Below are 9521 nucleotides of genomic sequence, written 5' to 3'. Positions count from 1 at the left end.
GTCATCATCATGATCACTGACACATTTTACGCTTTTACTTTAAGGACAAAACAACTTGATTTCCGGTGTTTCCCTGCTAAGTGCTGCTATCTTGACGCGCCGCCGCTCAGTGGGCGGGTCCGGCCCAGAATGCCGTTCAGCAGCTGTCAGCCGCTGTGACTAAAGAGGGGGATAAAACCCTCCTGAGCCAAACTGGCAACATGTTTATCTGCCATGTTTACGTCAAATTAATATAAGACCCGTTTTATGCTTTTTTTTTAAAGATGGAAAATAGTCACCGCTGCCCGCTGCTGTCGAGTCATTTCAGTGACTTGTCTCTGAACTTTTCTCTCCACCCCTAAAAGATGACACAGTGGCACATCTCAAACGCTCCTCCGGCCCCGCCCCTCCCCCACTTCTGACCAATCAGAGAAAAACAACGTGGCGATGAGGGAGGGCAGCAGAGCCGCTGTTATGCTGCGTTTGTGTACCACGGGAAAGATGGTAGAAACGAGCTTCCTACTAAAAAAAAAAAACATACCGCTCACCTCAGCTTTCAGGTGACAATAAAAAAAAGATTTAAAATTGATTTGAAATAGATTGAACTTGAGACTGACAGACTTTAAATCTTTTTTTTTCTCTTTTTCACTGTAAAAGCATGCTGTGAAAAAAAACCAAGTGATTTAGTCTTGTTTTCTGTCTTGCAGCTTATGTTTCTGAAAACAAATGAAAGAATCCGTCAGTGGAGAGACGATTCCACTTGTTTCCAGTGGAATTCAATTTGTTTCAGACATTGTAAGAAATCAAGTGACATCACCTTGTGCAGTGAAATGCCTTAATAGAAGATAATGTGACTGAAACTGCAACGAAGGCGACTGAAATGTTCTCACCCCATTGGCAGTATTTTTAAAACACGTGAAACAGTATTTGTTGTCAAACTATTCGTGTTTGTGTTAAAATATTCATGTTCCTGTCTACATCCTGTCCTCTGCAGTAACAGAGATCAATAAAGTTCCATTCAAAAGACTGAACGACAAATAAAAACACTTCTTTAATAACATCGAGGCCAGATGTCTGTATGATAAAACTGTATTTTAAGTTTGACCCAGCTCATACGTATTTACAGCATGTAAATAACATTCGGCCATTCGGACGCCTCTGCGGTCCGCCGCGGCTCACAGTCCGGTCAGAGCAAGGCAGCGGTGGGAGTCGAACTCACGACCCGGGCAGCGCGTCACCGCACCACTTGCAAATAAAATCAGTGATGTTGATTGGAGGAAGAAGGCAAAATGGAATCAAATCTAATTGCGTTAGTCGTTGTCGGTCGTTAGAAATCCCAGGAAGTCCAAAAGAGCCAAATTAGGGCTTCGCGGAGACGTCAGGGGTCAGAGGTCAAGGTTTCCATCGTAGCTCACACCCTGCGTTCAGCGGATACATTGGAAAAAATAATTTCCCACTTGGAAATTTCACACGAACGCCAATCAAAGTCGGACGATGAAGTCGGAAAGTCAGAAAATTTTGCTTCCTGAGTTTCTGAGTTCTGACGACCTTTAACCTTCTCAGCATGGAGGAAAATCAAGTTTTGTGTCAGTCACATGACACAAACCTTTATTACAGGTTTGTAATTTGCAGACTAACCATCATAACTTAGATTTGTTTAATAAGTTTGTCACATGAGCTTGTTGAGCTGCGGGGCGGCCATGTTTGTTTATGGTTTCTCTTCCAGGTTTGATTTTCAGACAAAACACGTGAAAGCATCGCTGTTCAGCAGCCGCCTTGGAGGTCCTGGCTGCCGTAGTTTCCCAGCAGCACGTGAACGCAGCAACAGACCAGGGCTGTGTGGTCGGTGGGGGGTGGGGGGGGGGTCAGAGGTCAGAGGTCAGGGTTTCCAGCGCAGGTCACACACCAGGGCGATGTGGTCGGAGGGGTGAGCCACGCTGGGCAGCGCCTGGTGGGTGGTCACCTCCTGGTGGCTGGGCAGAGGAATCACCTGCTCCACCTGCACACACACACACACACACACACACACACACACACAGCTATAACCTGTCTGTTGTTATTATTATTATTATTATTATTATCATCATCATCATCACCTCCATCTTGCCCGGCTGTATGAAGACGTAGTCCAGGCAGCCGTGGAAGCCGCCCACATAGTTGGTGTAGGCCGGCTGACCGCAGGCGCTCAGCAGGGGGGGGAGGGGCGAGGACAGCTGCAGCCCGCACGCCTCCTCCGGTCCGGCACCGCTCCAGTCCGGGTGCAGGTCTGGAACCACAGCCTGACTCACTAACTGCAGCAGACCTGGGGGGGAGGAGAGAGAGAGAGGGAAAGAGGGGGGAGAGAGAGAGAGAGAGAGAAAGAGGGAGGAGAGAGAGAGAGGGAAAGAGGGAGGAGAGAGAGAGAGAGAAAGAGGGAGGAGAGACAGACAGGTAAAGAGGGAGGAGAGAGAGAGAGAGAGAAAGAGGGAGGAGAGAGAGAGAGGGAAAGAGGGAGGAGAGAGAGAGAGAGAAAGAGGGAGGAGAGACAGACAGGTAAAGAGGGAGGAGAGAGAGAGACATGAAAAAGATTTGACAAGGTTAATTTAGGCAAGAGGAGCCAGGTGAATTAAGGTGGAGTAACCTGAGTTAGGGGCGGAGCTACCTGAGTCAGGGGCGGAGTTACCTGAGTTAGGGGCGGAGTTACCTGAGTTAGGGGCGGAGCTACCTGAGTCAGGGGCGGAGCTACCTGAGTCAGGGGCGGGGCTACCCGAGTTAGGGGCGGGGCTACCTGAGTTAGGGGCGGAGTTACCTGCGTTAGGGGCGGAGTTAAGTCTCCGCACGTCTCAAAGGCTCCGCCCACACTGCAGCTAAATACAGCTGTCACTCCTCATCGGAGCTTAATCCTGTTCCGTTCACACGGTTTGTTATTAAGGAGAGAGAACCGAACTCTCCCTGAAAATTCAGGTATTGACACCGAATTTGAGAGCGGATTCGGTTAGTCCGGCAGTGTGAACCGGACCCGGATCGGAGAGAACGTTTTCCGTCCCGTCTGTTTCCTCGACACTGAGGTTGTTCCTTCAGTTCTGAGGTCTCGGCCCAAATGTCGCGGTTAAAAGTATCGAGTCCACGCGGTGGAAAAAGAGAACATGACGCCGCTGTCAGTGGAGGTTGTTATGGATAAATTGACGCCTCTGGTTACTGGTGTTACCGGTGTCCAGTAAACTGAAACTACAGGCAACGGTAGCCGCCATATTGGTCTGAAGTAAACGTTACTATGGTTACAGACATTCTTTACAAACATCGTGAGATCGGAGGAGTGGAGCGACTCCCGTTACCCGTACAGACGGTCTGGTCGTTTCACTCCGCTCTGCTCCAGTGTGACCGGACAGATGCAAATTCACTCTCATTCATCAGTTCGGTTGTCACTCCCGAGTCCTGGCAGTGTGTAACATCAGTGGCTGTCTGTTCTCCACCTCAAGCTCAGTCTTGACAAGACGGAGCCACTCTTTCTCCCAGGGAAAGAGGAAAGACTGCCCTCTCACAGACCTCCATCACCATGACAACACCACTGTGTTTCCTCCTCAGACTGCCAAGAACCTCGGGGTGATCCTGGACCAGCAGCTGACGACCCGCTCCTGCAGGTTCTCCCTCTACAACACCCGCAAAATTCGCCCGTTCCTTACGAGGGAAGCGTCTCAGCTCCTGGTCCGGGCTCTTGTCATCTCCCGCCTGGACTAATGCAACGCTCTTCTGGCGGGGCGACCCTCTGCCATCAGACCTTTACAGCCAATCAGAACGCTGCAGCCCGTCTGGTGTTCAACCAACCAAAACTCTCTCACGTCACTCCCCTCTTCCGGTCGCTTCACTGGCTTCCATCTCTCCACACATCAAATTCAAGACCCTGGTCCTCTCCTACAGGACAGTACACCAGACTGCCTCCCTATCTGCAGTCTCTGGTCAGGTTCAGACTCCGCCTCCCTCCCTCCGCTCCTCCCCCCTCGCAGGTCGCCTCGCCCCTCCGCTCCTCCCCCCCTCGCAGGTCGCCTCCCTCCCTCCGCTCCTCCCCCCCTCGCAGGTCGCCTCCCTCCCTCCGCTCCTCCCCCCCTCGCAGGTCGCCTCACCCCTCCGCTCCTCCCCCCCTCGCAGGTCGCCTCCCTCCCTCCGCTCCTCCCCCCCTCGCAGGTCGCCTCACCCCTCCGCTCCTCCCCCCCTCGCAGGTCGCCTCCCTCCCTCCGCTCCTCCCCCCCTCGCAGGTCGCCTCACCCCTCCGCTCCTCCCCCCCTCGCAGGTCGCCTCCCTCCCTCCGCTCCTCCCCCCCTCGCAGGTCGCCTCCCTCCCTCCGCTCCTCCCCCCCTCGCAGGTCGCCTCCCTCCCTCCGCTCCTCCCCCCCTCGCAGGTCGCCTCACCCCTCCGCTCCTCCCCCCCTCGCAGGTCGCCTCACCCCTCCGCTCCTCCCCCCCTCGCAGGTCGCCTCCCTCCCTCCGCTCCTCCCCCCCTCGCAGGTCGCCTCACCCCTCCGCTCCTCCCCCCCTCGCAGGTCGCCTCCCTCCCTCCGCTCCTCCCCCCCTCGCAGGTCGCCTCACCCCTCCGCTCCTCCCCCCCTCGCAGGTCGCCTCCCTCCCTCCGCTCCTCCCCCCCTCGCAGGTCGCCTCGCCCCTCCGCTCCTCCCCCCCTCGCAGGTCGCCTCCCTCCCTCCGCTCCTCCCCCCTCGCAGGTCGCCTCACCCCTCCGCTCCTCCACCCTCGCAGGTCGCCTCCCTCCCTCCGCTCCTCCACCCTCGCAGGTCGCCTCGCCCCTCCGCTCCTCCCCCCTCGCAGGTCGCCTCGCCCCTCCGCTCCTCCACCCTCGCAGGTCGCCTCCCTCCCTCCGCTCCTCCACCCTCGCAGGTCGCCTCGCCCCTCCGCTCCTCCCCCCTCGCAGGTCGCCTCCCTCCCTCCGCTCCTCCCCCCCTCGCAGGTCGCCTCGCCCCTCCGCTCCTCCCCCCTCGCAGGTCGCCTCACCCCTCCGCTCCTCCCCCCCTCGCAGGTCGCCTCGCCCCTCCATCGCTACGTGGCTCAGAAGTCGCTCATCCCGGTCGCGACTCTTCTCATCCCTGGCGCCACAATGGTGGAACGAGCTCCGCCCCCTTCTGTCAGAACGGCCGATTCACTGCCCATCTTTCGGCGGAGACTAAAGACACATCTCTTCAGATCACACCTGGACCCCTCCTGAACTAACCTATCTTCTTACCCTTCTTAAAAAAAAACTAATGCTACTTATTCCTATTAAGGCTTAGCTGATGAAGACTGTGATGCACAGTTGGTTTCACTACTGTTGACAAAATGCACTAATGGTAAGTCGCTTTGGACAAAAGCATCTGCTAAATGACACAATGTAATGTAATGTAGTTACCTGCGTTGGGGGCAGTTAGCTGAGTTAGGGGTGGGGTTACCTGAGTTAGGGGTGGAGTTAAAGTCACCACAGAAGAGCAGAGGAGCTCCAGGTGCCACCTCACTGATCACATGACTCAGGTGTTGCAGAGCCACGCCCATCTGGATCAAGCGAACATTCCCCCCTACACAGAAAGCAAACTCAGTTTCCAGAACTTTATTCTTACATTCAGTACAGAAAACATGAAACTGCTAGCTCACATCACTGATGCGGTTACAGGTGTGAAGACCTGTGACAGCAGTGGAGTTTGTTGTCAAGAGTGCTGTGCTACCTTTAGGGTGCCAGTAGAGATGGGTGTTGGCCACACAGATCTTCCTAGGTGGCTCATTCAGGTCCTCAAACACACTCACCTACAGAGAAATCAGAGTCATGGATTATTATCTCATATTTCACAATATAAATTCACAAGAGCCGTCCAGGTACCGGAGAACACAGCTAGCCTGCTGCAAGAAGATCAAATGTAATTTTGCTGATCTTATTGTTGGAACAAATGCCGACATAACACATCTGAATAGCTAATATTGGTTAGTAATATGAATACACTGATAGTGGTTGAGGGTTAACACACACACACACATCTATAGCTGTACTGTATGCCATGCATGTGTACCTGCAGAGCGGTGGATCTCTGCAGGATCTTGTCCTTCAGGACGGGATTAGCAGAAACTCTCTCCAGCAGATCAGAATGGATGGGGTCAGAGGTCAGCGCCTCGCTCAGTACGATGTCACGACGACTCAACAGCCTCAACTTAGACCTGAAACGAAAACATGACGCCAAGTTAAAAGTACCTGAATTATGGGATGGAGGTACCTGGGTTAGAGGAACGGTTACTGGGTTACGGGCTGGATTTCATGAGTTACAGGTTGATTTAGATCTAAAATTTTAATGTAAGAACAAAACAGAATATAGATACACAGAGAGTGGGACTAATCAATAATAATAATAATTTTTCATCCTCAGGCGTGCTGACTCTGGCTCCTGCAGACCTGCGGTAGAAAGTGGCCAGTCCTTCATGCTGCTTCTCTTTGATCCGGAAAACCCCGTCCAGCCCGTAGGCGTCCAGCGCCGGACCCAGGCTGTCGGTGAACACTCCTGCAGGGTCCAGAAAGGTGGAAAAACATTAGATAAAACATAAATCACATCTCCATTTGAAAAAGTAACATCCAGCACAGCGTTTGACAAAACTGTATCACTTTTCAGCTTGGATCTTCTAGATTTTTTGTTCTAAAAGTGATTTATAGCAATTACAGGCTTGGTATACATAGATAACATATATAGCAATTTGGAAATAAACTAAAATGTCATTTTAACTATTAAAGGAGAAATCCACCCTAAAACACTTGAACACATTATGTTGCCCATTTTGTTCTTTTGTGGTGTATTTTTCTTATTCCCGCAGTTAACTTGTCAAACCTAAACAACACTGATGGAATCTGAAGGAGTTTGATATGAGAAAATGTTTCAGGATGTAAAACATCAGCGGTAAACGTCAGGTTTTGGTGTCAGTCCCTCAGAATCAAAGAGCGAGGGCTTCTTTCTAGAGCCGCCATTTTGCACCGAGAGACGTTCAACAATCATACAGGGAGAGATCCATCGTAGAAGAGGAGAGAGACCAGTTTCTCCACCACAGGAGCAGGAGAGAGACCAGCATGCACTGCAGCAGAGAGACAGGTTGGCCGTGGACATCGAAGCCTGTAACCCACAGCTGAATGATCACACTTTCAAGCGATTTCTATGCCCATATGCCCACCTTGGATTAAAGTTCCCACCCCTTCTCCCCGTTGTTGAAAGGCATTCTGGGAAACGCAGGAAATGACTAACTGCAGTAGAAGTAGAAGAGGCAGGTTGAGGGAAAGTGGGTTCACCAAAAAAGTTAATCATAACACTTCATGAGAAAATAATCACACTGATGAGATCTAACAGGGGAAGAGGATCTGAGGGGGGATTTTTCCTTTAATGATCTAAAAAATGGCGTCCGGTCTACCTTTGTCCACTTCCTGCAGACAGATGATGTCAGCGTTGTATCCTGCCAGCTCCTTCTTAATCAGGTTCTGCCGGTAGTCCAGCTCCAGGGCGTAGGGGGCGCAGTAGGGGTACAGCACCGTCTTGGACAGCTCCGTCTGGGCGTAGACGTCAGCCAGGATGTTGTAGGACACCACCCTGACCGCCGGCGCCTCCGGCCCTTTAAGAGTGTACACGTGTCGGTCGTCGAACGTGCACGCTCCCGGCCCGGCCTCCACGGTTCCCACGGAGACCAGCTCCTTGGGCGGCCCGCGCCGTTTTCCATCTTTGGGCGTGCAGCGAAGTTTGAGCCTGGAGCCGATTTCCTGATTGGACGGGACGTAGACCCGCCCACTTCCTGCCTCCATCCAACCGCCTTCCTGACCCGCGACGTTCCCGCCGGCTTCAGGGCTAGGAGCAGAACAACAAGGAGGAGTATGACTGATAGGAGCAGAACAACAAGGAGGGGTCAGACTGATAGGAGCAGAACAACAAGGAGGGGTCAGACTGATAGGAGCAGAACAACAAGGAGGGGTCAGACTGATAGGAGCAGAACAACAAGGAGGAGCATGACTGATAAGAGCAGAACAACAAGGAAGGGTCTATCAGCATCATAATGAATAATAGGAAGACAGTTGTACTAATTGTCAGTGAATTCGCCTGTTGATATTCAATACAAACGGTGACATTTTACACTCTGATGTCAGATGTCACACTCAGTCGCCCACATCCACTGCAGGCAGGTCGAAACGACGTCGCTACACCTGAACTACACCTGAACTACACCTGAACTACACCTGAACTACACCTGCCCACATCATCTCACCCAGCAATGTCCAACCCCACCAGCCACTGTGATACATACACAAACCGTCAATAACACCAGGTTCTTCTGTTCAGTTACCTTGTGTTTGGGGCATTTTCTTTGAACCAGGTGAACTCACAGTCTTGGAGGCTCCCAAACTCCACCTCTAGTTTGGGGCAGACGGGGAAGCCGGCCAGCAGGGAGACGGGCAGCTCAGCAGTAGTGAAAGTAGGTGCATTCCTCTGCACGGAGTATTTAACATCTCCCACATGCAGCACGGCCCCGTCCTGCCACGCCTCCGAGTTCAGCAGCTCCTCCGGCACCGCGGCCCCGTTGTAAAACAGCTTCACCACGGCGGGCTCCGGCGCCTCGGACGGCTGCTGCCCTCGGTTCTTCTTGGACTTCTTGGCCTTTCCTTGGCCCTTGGCGATGCTGTTGGAGATCCTGGCCAGGACTTTGCCCAGCTCCTCGCCCTGGTCCCGCAGCATGTGCTTCTGGCTGCCGTCCAGGCAGAAGGAGATGGTGAGCTTGGGCTCCCCGGGGAGGCACCTCACCGCGGCCGGCTCCATCCTGCTGAGGAGGCGGCGGGGTGTGCGGACGGTCCTCGGTGAGACAGAGAGCAGGCAGCGGGGAAACAGTCTGCAGGTAGCCGACAGGTAGTTCAACATAAGTCCCCGGGGCAGGAAGATGGACAGCGGGGCTCAACCAGACGAATCGGTCAAATGTACCGTTAAAAAGGGACAAACTCCAACTGTGACTCTGTATTTTGTACTTGTCAGTTGGTTATGCGACTCCAGAGGAATCCACACTCTCCTGCAGTTGCAGTGGTCAAGCTGTCGTTAGCCACAATGCTAACTGGACTTCACTGAGGAAACCGGGAAAACGCCGTGTTTAATTCGACCTTTAGCGGTCTGGTTCGGGAGTAAACGAGACACGGGCTTCGGGAAGGAACCCGCTGCTTTTACACGCGTGTACTGATTTACAAGAACAACTGTTAGAGAACCTTACATGTGAACGCTCCTCTGAGTCTGATACGAGCAGCTAGCTTCTGGTACCAGTGTCAAGCTACCAGAATACAACAATACGACTACTTCCGGTACTGATTTCTGAAAATAAAACGTCTCGCATCGTTTGTTAAATTACACAGAAAATACCAAAGTGGAAAATCTGCAGTTTCAAGTCATAATAAATACTGTGATTCCTCTGAATATTTTGGATGCGATTTTTGCTTTCGTGTGCACCTCGGTACTTCTTCTATCTTTGCTTTGAAGGTGAAAACGCGTCACTTCCGGTCTTATTCTGTTTTCTGATAACTTGGTGCTGATG

The 9521-nt window shown here is 52.6% G+C and overlaps 1 protein-coding gene across 1 annotated transcript; it reads right to left on the bottom strand.

Moving 5' to 3' along the window:
• Positions 1-1006: 1006 nt before the first annotated feature.
• Positions 1007-9373, bottom strand: pde12 (phosphodiesterase 12). Its single transcript, XM_071899489.2, has 8 exons — positions 8295-9373; positions 7374-7801; positions 6376-6481; positions 5999-6143; positions 5660-5738; positions 5390-5512; positions 2076-2281; positions 1007-1978 (listed from the first exon to the last, which is right to left on the bottom strand). The coding sequence occupies exons 1-8, from the start codon at positions 8861-8863 to the stop codon at positions 1859-1861; spliced, it is 1776 nt and encodes a 591-aa protein (XP_071755590.1). The 5' UTR covers positions 8864-9373; the 3' UTR covers positions 1007-1858.
• Positions 9374-9521: the final 148 nt, after the last annotated feature.

The sequence above is a fragment of the Centroberyx gerrardi genome, chromosome 5 (assembly GCF_048128805.1).
Source record: "Centroberyx gerrardi isolate f3 chromosome 5, fCenGer3.hap1.cur.20231027, whole genome shotgun sequence".
In the NCBI taxonomy this organism is placed as follows: Eukaryota; Metazoa; Chordata; class Actinopteri; order Beryciformes; family Berycidae; genus Centroberyx; species Centroberyx gerrardi.
The sequence above is the reverse complement of the archived record's forward strand: the minus strand, read 5'-3'. Positions and strand labels throughout refer to the sequence as shown.